Source organism: Pyrus communis, chromosome 13, assembly GCF_041283825.1.
Source record: "Pyrus communis isolate YQ-2024b chromosome 13, ASM4128382v1, whole genome shotgun sequence".
Lineage (NCBI taxonomy): Eukaryota > Viridiplantae > Streptophyta > Magnoliopsida > Rosales > Rosaceae > Pyrus > Pyrus communis.
In genome coordinates, this window is record NC_142577.1 from 20,128,505 (window position 1) to 20,145,042 (window position 16,538).

General features: G+C 38.6%; 2 protein-coding genes and 1 pseudogene across 3 annotated transcripts; 2 read left to right on the forward strand and 1 right to left on the reverse strand.

The window, feature by feature from the left end:
• The first annotated feature begins 1,669 nt into the window (after positions 1-1,669).
• LOC137737946 (pyruvate, phosphate dikinase, chloroplastic-like) lies at positions 1,670-7,776 on the forward strand. The gene is made up of 21 exons (XM_068477534.2): positions 1,670-1,783; positions 2,266-2,406; positions 2,742-2,798; positions 2,960-3,193; positions 3,328-3,465; positions 3,565-3,727; positions 3,822-4,057; positions 4,165-4,293; positions 4,399-4,578; positions 4,677-4,814; positions 4,904-5,068; positions 5,153-5,314; positions 5,397-5,486; positions 5,583-5,721; positions 5,816-5,993; positions 6,269-6,398; positions 6,572-6,700; positions 6,804-6,941; positions 7,058-7,135; positions 7,260-7,351; positions 7,438-7,776. The coding sequence occupies exons 2-21, from the start codon at positions 2,281-2,283 to the stop codon at positions 7,478-7,480; spliced, it is 2,745 nt and encodes a 914-aa protein (XP_068333635.2). The 5' UTR covers positions 1,670-1,783; positions 2,266-2,280; the 3' UTR covers positions 7,481-7,776.
• Positions 7,777-9,941: 2,165 nt separating this feature from the next.
• LOC137738048 (uncharacterized) lies at positions 9,942-12,112 on the forward strand. 2 transcript variants are annotated; one of them, XM_088682341.1, is made up of 4 exons: positions 9,942-10,256; positions 10,340-10,441; positions 10,833-10,899; positions 11,636-12,112. In XM_088682341.1, the coding sequence occupies exons 1-4, from the start codon at positions 10,050-10,052 to the stop codon at positions 11,860-11,862; spliced, it is 603 nt and encodes a 200-aa protein (XP_088538467.1). In that variant the 5' UTR covers positions 9,942-10,049; the 3' UTR covers positions 11,863-12,112. The 2 variants fall into 2 exon arrangements, with proteins under 2 accessions (XP_088538467.1, XP_068333753.2); XM_068477652.2 differs by having other exon boundaries at positions 9,947-10,256; positions 10,773-10,899.
• Positions 12,113-12,617: 505 nt separating this feature from the next.
• Positions 12,618-13,260, reverse strand: LOC137736676 (protein DMP2 pseudogene; annotated as a pseudogene).
• Between the last annotated feature and the right edge of the window lie 3,278 nt (positions 13,261-16,538).

Consider the following 16,538-nt stretch of genomic DNA (forward strand, 5'->3'; position numbering starts at 1 on the left):
AGCCACCGAGACTTCAACGCCTTGGGCAGCCATGACTCCATCTCACACACACCTCGGCTTTTGCCACTTCTACTGCCTCCAAGACACTCGCCTCTTCCTCAAGGTGCTCCTTCTCCCTTCCATTCTTTGTCTAAATGCCATGTTCTTGAACAATGTCTAACACTCTTCCTCGAGCTTGTAGACCTGGCAGGCTTGCAGTACGTACGGGGAACCTATATCCATATCCCACATGGCATGAGCTCTTTGGTTTCAGATTTTCTCCGAGGGGGAGGAGGAGCCAGCGTCACCGTAACTCCTCTTTGGTCAGAAATTATATCACGGGAGTTTGCCAATTCTATAACCGGACATTGTCAACAATAATAACACCTTTTTTCATTAGAAAAAAAAAAGAATCTAATATTATAAAATAAAAAATAACAAAAATACTCATATCCAAACGATAAGGACTGGTTTAGTCAACTTGACTCTAGATCTCCATTTTCGTCTCATCGTGAACTAAAAAAGCTCTTAATGCAGTTTCCAAACATTTAGGGTATTGAATGAAAAAAAAAAAAAAAAAAAAAACACTAATTACAATAGTCAGCACATGTGAACATACCATTAGTAAGCAAAAATTTTAAAAACTATCCTTTTAGCTTGTCATCTAACTTTGTTTGTGTACTTGTAATTCTCTTCAATTCTTATTGTAGTATTCATGTGTGCTGAGAATATGAAGTTCTTGAATCATTTGCCATCTTCCAACTTTTAAATAATGCACAAATCAAACTAATGAGTTATTTTGTGTCAAAATCACAATTATAAGCATCAAGGTATATGGAGTAATCTAAATTAGTATTACACTCATAGTTTCCCTTTTTAATAAAAAAAAGAGAGTAGGGTTTAGGGTTAGCGTTTTAGGTGAAATTATAGAAGAAAGAAACAATAAACAAGAAATGCAATTATTTCTAAAATGAGGTGGTTATTGACTAGGTTTTGTTGGCGGCAATTGATCGCTCGTTTGGATATGTTTTTAAAATGACTGAAACCGCTTTTAGAGAAAATATTTTTTAATTCCAAAAGTTAAAGTTCTTTTTACAAGAAACACCAGTTATGTGTTTCTTCATGAAGTATTTAAGTATTTTTCCATAATTTACTTGTATTTATTTATTTATTAATGATTTGTTCCAAAAAACGTTTTTAATCATTTTAAAAGCATATTCAAACGTTATCTGAGCCTCCTGAACTGAAATCATCGAAAGGGGAAAATGGAGGTAGGGTGCTATTTGCTGGTCACATGGCGTATCGTTGGTACTCTCGCACGGATAACCATCGTCTTCGGTATCTCGAAGCCGATTTCTGGTCGGCTGCCTTTTTGGTCAGAAATTATATCATAATACAGATTTGGACTCGCTAGTTTGCCAAGTCATCATCAAACACTGTCAACCCTAATAATTTTTTTTTCCAAAGGTATTAATATTATATAAAAAATGTTACTCATTATCCAGACGATAAGAGCTGATTTAGTAAACTTGACTGTGCCCGGATCTAGATCTTCGTTTTCAGCTCATCACAAACTAAAAAAGCTCTGAATATTATTTTTTACAACAAAACAATTAATAGCTGATAATGTTTGATTTCTTACATGTCATCGCCTACGCCTCGTGGTTGTGGCTTTAAAAGGAGTTAACGCTATAATTCCTCACACCCTATTACAGTCGCAAGCAAAGCAGGAGTTGTAGCTCAGGTTCTCTTTACAACTTCTGCAGGAAGTTCTCCACTCTTCTCCTGATCCGATCTTCATCAAGTACGTATATGTGCATATTCATTCGAATGAAACTGGATTCTGTTTCACTCTTTTGATACAAAACAAATTCTTTTTCAAAGATGTTATCGGCACTCCAAAACAGTCAATCATGCACTCGTCCATAATGAATTTTACCAGGGTGGAGGAGTGCAAGACAAATAATTTGCAGTGTTTATAACAATTCTCTTTTTTTTAATCCATCATCATGATTCTATTAAGATTTCAAAACAATTCTCTGTGCGGAAGCTGATCGGCCCTCCAAAATAATCCATCATGCATTTCTCCCTAATGACAAGTATCAAGGCCGCATGAGTGCATGATGACTGTGTTGCAGTGGTTATAACAATTCCATTTTCAATCCAATTAGTATGATTTCAATTAAAACTATTTTATATTGCTTAGAAGTTGACTAGTACTCATCAATTAAACATTGTTGTATGATTAGTATACATTGGTAATATTTACTTCGGTTTTTCAAGCAGGGAGAGATTGGAAAAATGCCTTCCACTGTGAAAGTAAACGGGACCACGAACCCAAACCTGAAGAAGTATGAGCCAGCACAAAGTCAATCAAACTCCGTTCTGTCCCCAGTTGCTGATCAAGGTGCACCAGCAATCAAAAAGGTACTTATATTGTATCCTTCTGTTGAAAATATAAAAATCCCGCCTCAGATTATTCTAATCCTTGGGACATCTCGGGCCTCTCCATCCGTTCATAAATAGTTTTGAGTCGGATTCTTTAGTTTTAACTTGGTATTAGAGTGATAATTGGTGACATATATGTCGACGATTATAAAGTCTGACATCGGAAACCTGAAAAAAAAAATGTAAATAGAGCTTATATTGAGCGGTTCTATTACTAATTATCATGATCATTTTGATTAGTTTTGAACTATGTACAAGCATTTTGTTCAAGGTGCCTCAGTAGTTCCTAAAAGGCTTCTCTTTTGTTTCCACAGCGAGTATTTACTTTCGGAAAAGGAAAGAGTGAAGGCAACAAGGGAATGAAGTCACTGGTAAGGTTTACTTTACTTTAGACATGATATCAGTACGAGAAATGGAAATGCTAGCATTTTGTACGCCCCGATTTGCAAGAGGAGTTTTACTTTTATCTCAGTCAAACAAATGTCTATGCTACGTAACTGAATTCTGTATTCATCATGCTGATGCATTGTAGTTGGGAGGAAAAGGTGCAAACCTGGCAGAAATGGCTAGCATTGGGCTATCCGTCCCACCTGGACTTACTATATCAGCAGAAGCATGCCAAGATTATCAGCTCAATGGCAAAGACTTACCACAAGGTTTGTGGGAGGAGATATTAGAGGGCTTGGAGAGTGTGGAAAAGGACATTGGTGCTATTCTTGGTGATTCTTCCAAGCCTCTTCTTGTCTCTGTACGCTCTGGTGCCGCGGTAAGAGTTTTTTCTTCTAATTACAGCCTTTATGGCTTCTGTAGTTATTTTAGCAATGGCACAATGGACTACGGTCTGTTTAACAATAATTAGTTTATGTCGTGTACAAACTGATTTTCGCGCTATGTACCTAGGTTTCCATGCCTGGTATGATGGACACTGTCCTCAACCTTGGACTCAATGACAAGGTGGTTGCTGGTTTGGCCGCAAAAAGCGGAGAGCGCTTTGCTTATGACTCGTACAGACGTTTCCTAGACATGTTTGGAGATGTTGTAAGCGGTTTTATTGATGCATTTCGCAATGTTCATATGTGAAAATATATGATGTTTTTCTCAAGATGTATTCTAAATTCACCCATTTTACTTTTGAAGGTTATGGGAATTCCACACTCATCATTTGAGGAGAAATTGGAAAAACTAAAAGGTAAAAAAGGAGTTAAGCTTGATACAAAGCTAACAGCTTCTGATCTTAAAGAGCTGGTAGAACAATACAAAAATGTTTATCTCGAAAAAACGGGTGAAAAGTTCCCTTCAGGTACAAATTAAACCGCTGACAACTTCATATTTCCCACTTTTTCGTAGAGCAACTCTGTATGTTTACATGTCCTTGTCCCCATGCATATCTGCAGATCCAAAACAACAGCTTCTCTTGGCTGTTAAAGCAGTTTTTGATTCTTGGGACAGCCAAAGGGCCATTAAATACCGGAGCATCAATCAGATAACTGGTTTGAAGGGAACTGCGGTTAACATTCAATGCATGGTTTTCGGGAACATGGGAAATACTTCAGGGACTGGTGTTCTGTTCACTAGGAATCCAAGCACCGGTGAAAGGAAGCTTTATGGCGAGTTCCTAGTCAATGCTCAGGTTTTTGATACCACTCTATATATCGAACTTCTCCTTCCAAGTCGACAGTAGTATAGACTGTTTTTTGTTAGGGTTATACGAGTAGCTCAAAAATTGGAATTGCATAGGGTGAAGATGTAGTTGCCGGGATCAGGACACCAGAAGACGTGGATGCTATGAAAAATTGCATGCCCGAAGCTTACAAGGAGCTTGTGGAGAATTGTGAAATTCTGGAAAAACATTACAAAGATATGATGGTAAGAGTTATCATTTCCACATATGACACTCCTATCAGTATTACATTCACATCTTTTAGTTTATCGGAACATATGGTTTTATTTAAGCATGGGCAACATTTGCAGGACATTGAGTTCACAGTCCAAGAAAATAGGTTGTGGATGTTGCAATGCCGCGTTGGAAAGCGTACTGGTAAAGGAGCGATTAAGATAGCTGTAGACATGGCTAACGAAGGGCTTGTTGATAAGCACACTGCAATCAAGATGGTGGAACCACAGCACCTTGACCAACTTCTTCACCCACAGGTATTTATACTGATTTCTAAGTTCACAAATCATAAGCCGATTTGTATAATGTACCCATGGATATATGACTTCCTCGTGTATAATTTTTTTCTGATTAGTTTGAAAATCCAACCGCTTACAAAGACAAAGTGATCGCCACTGGGTTACCTGCATCTCCAGGAGCAGCAGTAGGCCAAGTCGTGTTCACTGCAGAAGATGCTGAATCATGGCATGCACAAGGAAAGAAAGTCATCCTGGTAAGCTAAATGTTCATCTTTTTCTTCCGGAAGATGTTGAGCCATGGCCCTGGTTCATCATTGAGAATTGTTGTTGTGCATAATTATAGGTAAGGACAGAAACTAGCCCCGAAGATGTTGGGGGTATGCATGCTGCTGCCGGAATCTTGACAGCTAGAGGCGGAATGACATCTCATGCAGCTGTTGTAGCCCGTGGGTGGGGTAAATGTTGTGTTTCTGGCTGCGCTGACATCCGAGTAAATGATAGTGAGAAGGTGGTTATAACAATTTCCTTTGTAAACAATTTTTTTCTCTTTCTGTGAAGTATCAAGACATGGCATTGTTCATTGATTCTACAGCTGGTTTTGGTCGGGAAAACGGTGGTCAATGAAGGAGAATGGCTTTCACTCAATGGATCCACTGGTGAAGTCATATTGGGAAAACAGCCACTTGCTCCTCCAGCTTTGAGTGGCGATTTGGAAACCTTTATGTCTTGGGCTGATAAAGTCAGGCGTCTCAAGGTGACCTATTTTCTTCCGTTTTTCCTCTTCACTGGTACGAGTACCGGTTTCTCTAACAATGTTCATGGTAATGTTGCAACAGGTGATGGCAAATGCTGACACACCTGAAGATGCGATAACAGCAAGAAATAACGGTGCACAAGGGATTGGACTTTGCAGGACAGAACACATGGTAATTATTTGTAGTTGCTACATTGTATGGCTGGTTAACAAATAATGTCAGGTTGTAGATCTCTTTTGATATTTGTCATGTTTTTTTATGTTTCAGTTCTTTGCTTCGGATGATAGAATAAAGGCGGTAAGAAAAATGATCATGGCGGCTACACTTGAACAGAGGAAGGCAGCATTGGACCTCTTACTGCCGTATCAGAGATCCGACTTTGAAGGAATTTTCCGTGCAATGGATGGTATTTTTCGCAAATCTGATTTAAGATTTGGCAATATTTTGCTTTAACTTGTAGTTTTAGTAGCTTATTTATCACATGATTTATGAAATTTCAGGTCTTCCGGTAACAATCCGCCTGTTAGACCCTCCACTTCATGAATTTCTTCCAGAAGGTAACTTGGAACAGATTGTCGGCCAACTAACTACACAGACTGGCATGACCGAGGATGAAGTTTTCTCGAGAGTTGAGAAATTATCAGAAGTAAACCCCATGCTTGGTTTCCGCGGCTGCAGGTTTGTTGGCTCTTCATTCTTAACATGGGCTCTCCAATCTAAAGATTTACTCGAATTTTAATTGTTGCGGAAAGCGTTCTTTAACTGATGAACTTCATTCACTTTAGAAACTTCACATGCATCATAAAACTAGTTACCTATGAATTTGGATCCATGTTATTTGGAACTATGACAAAAGTTTCATATTTCAGTGTCACATGTTTTCACTGCGTGAATGCTTCTATGCATAAATTAGTTGATAAACTTCAAATGAATAACTTGTAATGTGTCAACAGGTTAGGGATATCATACCCAGAGCTCACGGAAATGCAGGCGCGTGCAATCTTTCAAGCTGCTGTCACAATGAGCAACCAAGGTGTCAAAGTTTTCCCCGAGATAATGGTTCCCCTTGTCGGAATACCTCAGGCATGATCCTGCATTCTTGTTCCTCAATTTCGTTATTTATTTACAATATTGGATTCATAATTTATTTTTATTTATTTTTGGTAAAACATGCTGGATTCATAATCCATTTGTACGATTTGTGAGAAATGCAAAATGATGGAGATTTCATTATGAATCAAATTTTTGCCTTTCAGGAACTGGGACATCAAGTGAGTCTCATTCGCAGTGTCGCAGTGAAAGTGTTCTCTGAGATGGGTACCACCGTGGCCTATAAAGTTGGAACTATGATCGAGATCCCTAGAGCTGCTCTGGTTGCAGATGAGGTAAGACTAAATTGATAGGCTGACATTGTTATTTCAATGTAGATTAAAAATTATTCATTTTCTGCTGAATAGTATCATATTTTTCTTTGATCTACGATGGTAGATTGCGAAGGAAGCTGAGTTCTTCTCCTTCGGGACCAATGATCTCACACAAATGACATTTGGGTACAGTAGAGATGATGTGGGCAAGTTTCTACCTATTTACCTCTCCAAAGGCCTTCTTCAAAACGATCCCTTCCAGGTTAGTCACATATTATGCAAGTCCATGCAGGCTTCATTGCAGATAGGATAGCTAGGTTTTCCAGAATCCTCTTATAAGGGAGCGAAAAATAATTCAAACCAATTTCTTGACTATAGGTACTTGATCAAAGAGGTGTCGGGCAGCTCATTAAGATGGCCACGGAAAAGGGTCGCGCAGCTAGGCCTAGCTTAAAGGTAACCAGCAATGAAACGATATTAAGCATTCTTTCACAGACTAGATGTCGATGATTCAACATATTATGTTGCTCCATTCTTCTTGTGATGGTGATACTATTGGACGGTGATTATGAATAAACAGGTTGGAGTATGTGGAGAGCATGGTGGAGACCCTTCTTCTGTTGCATTTTTCGCAGAGGCCGGACTAGACTATGTTTCGTGTTCTCCATTCAGGTCTTCTTTTTCTTTCATCTATCTAGTTAAGTTTAATAGACTACTTCTATAACCAGATCAAATCTCTGATACAAATTCTTTGACAGGGTACCTATTGCTAGGCTAGCAGCAGCTCAAGTAGCTCTCTAAGAAAGATTTCATAACCGAGGACTCTGCGCTTGTAAATAAATACAGTTTACCAGTTTTCCGTTCAAGTCCTTTAACATTAGAATCCAAATAAAGGGGAATTATGTAGTTTTTTTTCATGTTATTTTTCAAGAACTGGTGAAAATAAAGTAGGCAATGTGTGTAATTCTTCAGCTTCGATCTTTGAAATAAATCATTGTAATATTACTACAGCTTGTGGCTTTTGGTACAAGTTGCATTGCATACCTCTCTTTGTGCTGATCACATGATATATATATAACATCGGATCCTTCAAACAATTACATATTTCTATGTATATTTAGTAAACTACTACAAGTATAATATGTATAAAGTATATACGATGATCACTCCACGAAGTATTCAAAAAACAATGTTGTATAAACCGCAACCCCCCACTGCCCCCCCCCCCCCCCCCAAAATCTCCTGAGCTGATGCCTTTATCACTTTGTCACTAGATGATGCAGAGTTCTGCATTTCTAAATTTCTGGCCTAGTGAACTTGCAACACATTTCTTTAGGTAGAGATTTCAAATTTTCACAAGCTACAATCTCCAGGAGCTCAAGAGAAGTGAGGCTACACATCCTGTTATCAGGCAAAGACGCAAGATCATTGCAGGATTTGATTCTCAGATACTTCAACCTAGCAAGGGAGGAGGAGGAGGAGGAAGAAGCTGTTGAACTTTCAGAAGCGGCTTTTGCTACTTTCACCATTGACTTGAGGAGCTTGTCAGTGATATTGATCATAATCAGTTCTTCAACTTGTGGAAGCATTGGCATGGACAGCAAACTGAGGGTGTCCATTATTGTTAATTCGGTGTGGGAAGGAAATGATAGCAACTGCTGATTCGCCTTACTTCTTGTTCCATTGTCGTCGTTTTTTACTATCAGTGCCTGCTGCTCAAGAGTGGCAAGTCATAAAGTACAAGCTCTTTCAAGAAGGGAAAAAACAATGCTTCTCTTTTCCCATCAATGAAACTAGAAGTGGAAGAACATTTGGTGCCGTTGTTGGTGTGCTCAACGCAACTTAAAGGAGTATAGTTTGAGAAACTTAAGGTAGTTGATCAAATGGCGGAAGATGTTGACTTCTTCTCCAAACCTCAATGGTGATTTCAACTAGACTTGGCAGAGACATTGCAGTGTTGGTCATCAACCAGTCGGGGAATTTAACGCCCAAGACCCAACTATGTTCAGCACCTTCAAATTCTGATGGGATCGGAGGCCTTCCTGTTAGACCAAGTCACACTTAGTTCAGATACAAACTCTTTGAGTTTGTTGTGTTAATCTTCCTGCATTACCCAAGAAGAAGTTTGCCAGCTGGATCAACAATTTTTTCTCGACTTCACATCCCCTGGGGAACAAGGCACGGTAGGAGAACCATTGTTTCGAATAAATTGGCATGGCTTTAGCTTCAGTATTGCTAAAATGTCATTCTCCTCCTTCGGAAACTCCCAAATTTCATTATTTTGAATCGCCAACCATTCACTTTCGCTAGTTTTGCATCTCATCAAGCTTCCCAGAGTCCTTATTGCAAGAGGAACGCCTTGGCACTGGTTTGCAATTCTTCTTCCAATTGGCACCACATCGGGTTCTCCTCCTCCCTCGTCTAAATGCCATTTTCTTGAACAATGTCCAACACTCTTCCTCTCGTAGACCTTGCAGCACGTACGGTAAATCTATATCCGTAACCGAGGTAACCTTGGTGCTACGAGTTGTTACCGGAGATCTTACTTTCCCATCCAATTTCTTTCGAAGAATCTGCAATTCCTCCATAACCATTTTTTTCTGCGGCCATTTCGAAGATGAGAAAATTCGGCTCTTGTAATTCATCTGCAGTGCCAGTACTCAAAATCATCCAAGCAACTGATCGTACATTGAAGTTTCCTAAGCCCACACCCACGTCTTAAGCTTAAAATAGCTTACTACCCTCCCGTCATTGTGAAATTGTATGAACTCACGCCTTTTGTCTCTTTGGATGATGTCTAATCCATTAAATTGATGAGCTTTTTGGCCAATGTGGTGCAAATATAGCTTACACGTTACCTTGTATAACAGCCTCAGGCTCACCATGTTCTAAACCAATCAGACAAAGTGCACAAATTGATACAATTTCAATACCTTAGCATCAAATAAGAGAAAATAAAAATTCGCAAACAATTAAGCAAGTGAACAACAATCTAAATTCTACTCTATCAAAAAACAAAAATAATCTAAATTATTATTTAAAAAAATTGTAAACAACAGTCTAAGTTATGATTTTCAAACAATCAAAATCAAAATTTCCTTGAAAAAAAATTAGGGTTTAAACACAATTAAATATTAATAAACAAAAATCTAGAGAATTGTTATTAGTATTTCAGAAAAATTATTTATTACGCTAAATTTTTTATAATTAGAAAATAAAATATATTTATGAGAAGTGCAGGATAAGATTTTTGAAGTTATTTCAAATCTAATACTAGGTCGTTAGTTTGTTACGTTGGTTGTGCAACTTTTTTACGGTTGGACTTGGCGGCGACTGAGCCTCCTGAGCTGAAATCAGCGAAAGGGGAAAAATGGAGGTAGAGTGCTACGTGGTGGTGCACAACATAGCTAAGAGGCACAACGTGGGCACGCTCGCCCGAAGCGCCACCGCCTTCGGCGTCTCAGAACTAATTCTGATCGGCCGCAGAGAATTCAACGCCTTCGGCAGCCATGGCTCCACCTCTCACCTTCGCTTTCGCCACTTCCACTCCCTCCAAGACGCTCGCCTCTACCTCAAGGTCTCCTCTCTCACCTTCTCCCTCTCTCTCTCTTCATTTCTTTGATTTTGGTATTAATCTTCGATTTTGTGTGTGGGTTTTAGGAGAGAGATTGTGATATTTGCGGCGTTAAGATCACTGATAATGCTCTGCCTGTAAATCATCACCCTTTCACCAAGAGCACTGCTTTTCTTCTTGGCAATGAGGTAATTATTATTTTTTTACAATAACCCATATGGGTTATTTGCTCTGTAACTATTTACTCAATTGGAAATTTGGATCAGTAACTTTATTGTTGGCATTTATGCTTGTAAAGTATTGTACTTTTGATCATGGGTTCTTGGGTAATTGCTTGTTGGGATTTTTTCGATATAATTTGATAGTTTGAGAAGTTTTTTCCACTGCAATTCAACAATCTGGTTCTCTGTATTTCAGTTTTGAGTTGAACTTTACTCTGCAATCGGTTAAGCACTTGTAAATTAGCTACATTAGGATTAGGTGAATATCCCTTTATATATTTCTTTGTGTTGTTTGTAGGGAACGGGCCTTTCTGCTAAAGAATTGGAGATATGTGACTTCTTTGTGTATATTCCGCAGTATGGAGGTGGTACTGCTTCCTTGAATGTGACCGTAGCAGCTTCTATCGTGCTGCATCAGTTTGGAGGTACTATAAAAACATAGCCTGTACTCCCGCGTTTTGTTTTTCTTCCCTTCTGTTACGGCCTTGTGGTTCATGCGCTTTTATGTGATGTTTCACTGCATAAGCAAGAAAAGTTACCGTCACTAGGATGATATGAATTGTTTTGATTATTGTCTTGGAATCTACTTGGTGCCCGAATATCATTTTCTAAGTTCCCATGTCATTATGTTCAATCACCAAACCTCATTTATCCTTCTCTAGAATTCATCTTAAATATTATATGCAAATCGTTTGTCTGCCCATCCTACCATTTATCGACCTTTACGATAGCGAGTTTTCTACATCTCCCAATATAAATTCTTGGGGTCTTATTCTGTCACTTGGCGCCCACTAGTCAAATTCTTGGAGAGGTGGGTTAAGGTAGGCCTTTAGTTTTAAGACCTAGCTAAGCAGAAAATTAGAACAAGATCAGTCGATCAGATTAACTTTTTTCTTACTGACCAAAATTGTTTGAACTTTGACTGGAACTACTGTACCAGCTTAGAGTTAGTATTGCACAAGATAATCATTCCTTTCTTTCTAACTTGATTATTTCACTGTTTAATAGAAAGTGAGTTTACATTTCATAACAGACACCCGATCATAATAAGAAAATCCTTCCCTTGAACCATGCCAAGCACATGTAGGTATAATTTTACACTACTTTTATGATTCTTCTTATGTTCAACTTATGAAATTTCCCATCCACGGTTATCTTCAGTTTGGGCTGGCTTCCCTGAGAGGACTCGTGAAGGGAACAAGTTTATTGTGGCAGAGAAACCGGTAATGCAGACAAGACAAAGTTTTTGTGCAGAAACAGCAGATTCCGTCATTGAAGAGCGAAAATGCAGAAAAGAATTTGCTGCTAATGGTTTCTTTGATGAGAGTGGAAATGACAATTCATCTTCTAACCTTTTAGATGGATTGTTTGCTGATGTAAGAATATAATATCTTTGACATCATATAAGCTGAAAATCATTTAGATGGGTAGTACACACCTCAACTGTTGTAAACGAAAAAAGAAGGAACAGTTTGTGAGTTTTATGTATCGTCGGCAGCGTGCATAAGATACAGTTTCATAGATTGTATTGTTAGTGGCATTGATTTTGTTTCAATTAGTATGACGACATACGGAAACTATTACAAGGTTTCCTTGGATTGTTCTTCGTGCAAGAAAATTCTACATAATTGTTTTACTTTTCGCTTGTTGATCTTATTAGTCAGTTTTGCATTTTTGTCGTTAATTTTAACGCCCGAATTTTATCAAACGGTATAAAAGATAGTTCCTTTCCTATTAAGATCAAGTTATAAATTATAAATTGAAAGTTTAGAACACAGTATGAACTTGTTACATTCATTCCAAAGAGAGAAGGAAAAAGAATTAATCAAACTTAGGCAAACTACTAAACAAACAATATGCAAACCACAAACTTGCGTGAGCGCACACTTTTGCTATATTTACCACTTGAGTCTTGTGGATCAAATCATGGTTCAAGAGCTTAGGAAGCCGCCGGCTCCGAATCCTGTGAAGAATCAGAACTCGACGACGGGTACCCAATTCCATGGCGTTTATTAGCTATATTTACCACTTTGGGTCATGTGATCAAGTCATAGTTCAAGAGCTTAGGAAGCTGCCGACTCTGAATGCTGTGAAGAATCAGAACTTGACGACCGGTACCCGATTCCATGGCGTTAAATAATAGCTATATTTACCACTTTGAGTCTTGTGAATCAAGTCATAGTTCAAGAGCTTAAGAAGCCACCGACTCCGAATCCTGTGAAGAATCAGAACTTGAGGACGGGTACCCAATTCCATGGCGTTTATTAGGGAACACAAGGAAAACAGTTCCGGCTATTGTACCAATAACCGGAGGCAACACCTGTAGCAAAACCTTCTCAGTGGACTCAAACCCTGGATAATAGCACCTGACAGTGTTGGCGTCCAAAAGTGACACAACTGCAAACACAATCAAGGAAAAGAAGGCATGCACAAAGTCCCCAAACCTAAGCTTGTAAGCAGACAAGTCCACAGAGTTCGAACTTGTTGAGGGACAAAGCCCCTTGCTACCCCATAGTGTGTTTGTCCATCACTGCCTTGTCTGTGAAGGAAGCAAAGCAGCAGGAAAAGCTGGAAACAGTGATGAGAATGGCGCTTAGTTATTTGTTGACAGCGGTGCAGTTGCCGTTGTTGGTCAAGACAGGGTTGAGGAACTGGAACAAGAAGACTGTGCCGATTGGGAGGAGCTTCATGAGGTTGCCTCCGTATGTTAATGTTCTGTCTCGAACGCTTTTGTTTTTGGTGGTGGTTGTCTTGGATTTAGAGGAAGAGCTAGTTGAAACCCCCATTTTTTCCGAATTAAAGTGTTTTTTTTTACGGAGTTTATAGAAATGTTATTTGTGACGTGTTGTAAATTGTGGTTTTTGTGAGAGAGATTTGGTGTGTATTTATAGAGAGATATAACAGAGGGAATTGATTTGGAGTAGAATTGCTTTCACGTTGACAGAAAACATGGCATTGTCGTGTTCAGATGGAAAGGTGGCTTCTATTTGGATGGTGTCCATAGACCTATTTTTACTTCTCACACATATTTTCACTTTTTGGTCATCAGATTGAATGAAATGAAGAAGATCAATGGACAAAAATTAACAAAAGTGTATGACAAGTAAAAAGAAATGTGTGAATAGCACTACCTTTTATTTTTAGAAGGGGTGGGCTTCATTTCTAATCCAAGTTTTGAAAATTAATGTTGTTAGATTTCTGTACTCCCAACATTAAGGATACATATCCTTAAAGAATATTGAATAAAGGAACATAAACAAGGAAAAATAGTGACGAGACTGTTGTGCATCTTATATACATAAATCGTATCAAGATACATATGGAGCCAGTTCAATTGGTCATGACAGTCTTCCAATCTATTTCTATTCAAACTCTAATTCTCTTCTCTGTAAATTAGAATATTGCATTGTCAACAAAATCATATCAGAATATACAGTATTATGTCCTCCTTATATAGGCCCTTAATGAGCCCTCAGTTCCCCTGCTCAAACCTATTTTTTCCTTTGCATTTAATGCGTTGATTACATAGATTTGACTTGCTAGTTGTTCATCTACCCTTTGGCCGCCACATGGTGACGAAGTGACATTTGTACATGTCTACTTCCATGCTTTCTTGGGACAACATAAGCCAAGCACCGCTCTGGAGGTGGTGGAAGCCCACACATGAGCGCCCTATATGTCAGGCTTTTTATGCTTTCATAGGTTCCTATTCCCTCGGATGGCTGCCACGTGACCTAGAGGTGATGTCTGAGCAGGCTTGCCCCTATGTTCTTGGGGATTTGGATCCTCGCCGAATCCTCTCCCTGGGAATCCTAGGGATCAACGAACACAGACCATTGATCAAAAATCGTGCGGCCACAATTTTTTCATTTTTATATTTTTTACGCAAAATGATGGTGCTTTACTTTTAAAAATATAAAAATCATTTAATTGGGACTGCACGATTTTTTATCAACGGTCCGTATTCGTTCATCCCTAAGATCCCTAGGGAGGGAATCCGGCGGGACAAGGATTGTCTGCCTTCCCACTTCCAATGCCCTCTCGTGCCCTCCTGTTTTGTGTGGTCACGGTTAAACCATGTCAACATTTTATATTATTTTTTTTATAAAGATAATAAGACAAAAATGAATAGTAATATAAAATGTTGGCGTCACTTAACCGTGACCACACAAACAGGAGGCCACCAAAAGTGGGAGGGCAGACAATCCTTAGCATCCAAATCCTGTTCTTGGGACCTCATATGAAAGAATTGTCAGAACACCAACTTGCATCTTGGCAGTCGGAAAATACTTTTATAGGGAAGCGCTCAGCCTAGTTGTTGATATGTAATCTAGACTGTCGTGTGTTGACTCCCATAGTGCTTCGGATTGTCTTACCAGCCTCATTAGGCCTGGCCTTCCTTTGGGCCTGTGCTGCTTCCGGCTGGTGTTTCTTTAGGCCCCTTGAGGTCGGAAAGGACCCCACATTAATCCTAGGGCTAAGTTCGGTTCAAAACGGTTCGGTTTTTTGCCAAAACCGAAACCAAACCGAAATTTCGGTTCGGTTCATTTTTTTCGGTTTTGGTTTTTTTCGGTTTTTTATTTTTATTTTTAAATGATGTAAATGGAAGGAACCTACCTATCAACCTCCCAGTTCTCATATATCAGAGAATTGAGAGCTTCAAAACCCTAAATATATTCAAGTAATTCAACTACTTGTGATCAAGCAGAACGAATTCAAATTTTCAAAAGTTAAGCAAATACATAAACGTATATTCTTCAAGGAAATGTACATCGCCAGGATTCAAAATTCAAAAACTTTAAAATTTACAAAATCATGAAATAACTCAACAAATTAACTAATCGATGCAAATCGAAAAAAAAAGCAATTGGGTTCTTCTAAATACCATAATCGGACTTCAATAGCGCATGCCCAGTGCCCACATTCAAATTCATAGTCAAGTCCACAATAGATTTAGAAAATTCCAAAACATATTCAGAGAAAAATACAAACTTTTTTACCTTAAATTACATAAATTTCAAATGGGTAACCATACAATTAAAAACCTATGAACTGACAAATAAATAAAACCACAACCTTTGTTGCAGCGATATCGCCATGATCGTCGCAAGCTCTTTCAATTCCTCTTTTCGTCGGATCTCGAAAAGGGCGAGGGAAAATCATGGTTTGGAAAAAGGAATCCGCGAGGAGGACAAGAGAAGACTGGAGAGAGAGTGATTTGGAGGAAGAGAGGAAAGGGAGAGAGAGAGAGAGAGAGAGAGAGAGAGAGAGGAAGCAAAGGCAAAGAGGAAGCAGTGGACGGAACAGAGAGGTGTTTGAGATCTGAAATGAAATGGGAGTGAGATGGCTAGGGTTTGTAAAGTCAAGAAATTTTATAAAGCATTAAACATAAGAAACCTATAAATAAATTACTGGTACAATTATAACAACACACAGCCTACAGTCAAGTTGGCTTGCAACAACCAACCCTAACCCGCAGGGAAAGGGTTCAAACCCTGATGACAACATGTATTTTTTAGTATTTATATATGATTTTTTTTTTCGGTTCGGTTCAGTCCGGTTCGGTTTCCAAACCTCAAAAATCGAAACCGAACCAGCCAAATTCGATTCGGTTTTTTTCGACCTCGGTTCGGTTTGGTTTTCAGTTTTTTTCGGTTTTTTGAACCCATCCGTAATTAATCCTTCCTTTCTTTCTCGCTTGATTATTTCACTGTTGAATAGAAAGTGAGTTTACGTTTGATAACCGACACTCGATCAGAATAAGAAAATCTTTCCTTTTTGAATTATGCTAACCACATGTAGGTGTAATTTCAACATCTAGGTAGACCTTTAGTTTTAAGACCTAGCTAAGCAAAAAAATTAAAACAAGATGAGACTATAAGATAACTTTTCTTAGGGACCAAAATTGTTTGAACATTGACTCAACTTACCAGTCTTAGAGTTTGTAGTGCACAAGATAATCATACCTTTCTTTCTAACTTGATTATTTCACTGTTTAATAGAAAGTAAACTAGTTTACGTTTGCTAACCAACACCGATCAGAATAAGAAAATCTTTCCTTTTG

What these genes read in the sequence shown, in the direction of transcription:
- LOC137737946 (XM_068477534.2), top strand. Translation starts at nt 2,281, where the DNA reads ATGCCTTCCACTGTGAAAGTAAACGGGACCACGAACCCAAACCTGAAG. An exon ending in CAGCTAGGCCTAGCTTAAAG is followed by an intron (nt 7,136 to 7,259) that starts GTAACCAGCAAT and finishes ATGAATAAACAG; the next exon opens with GTTGGAGTATGTGGAGAGCA. An exon ending in GTTTCGTGTTCTCCATTCAG is followed by an intron (nt 7,352 to 7,437) that starts GTCTTCTTTTTC and finishes ATTCTTTGACAG; the next exon opens with GGTACCTATTGCTAGGCTAG.
- LOC137738048 (XM_068477652.2), top strand. Translation starts at nt 10,050, where the DNA reads ATGGAGGTAGAGTGCTACGTGGTGGTGCACAACATAGCTAAGAGGCAC. An exon ending in ACGCTCGCCTCTACCTCAAG is followed by an intron (nt 10,257 to 10,339) that starts GTCTCCTCTCTC and finishes TGTGGGTTTTAG; the next exon opens with GAGAGAGATTGTGATATTTG. An exon ending in CGTGCTGCATCAGTTTGGAG is followed by an intron (nt 10,900 to 11,635) that starts GTACTATAAAAA and finishes GGTTATCTTCAG; the next exon opens with TTTGGGCTGGCTTCCCTGAG.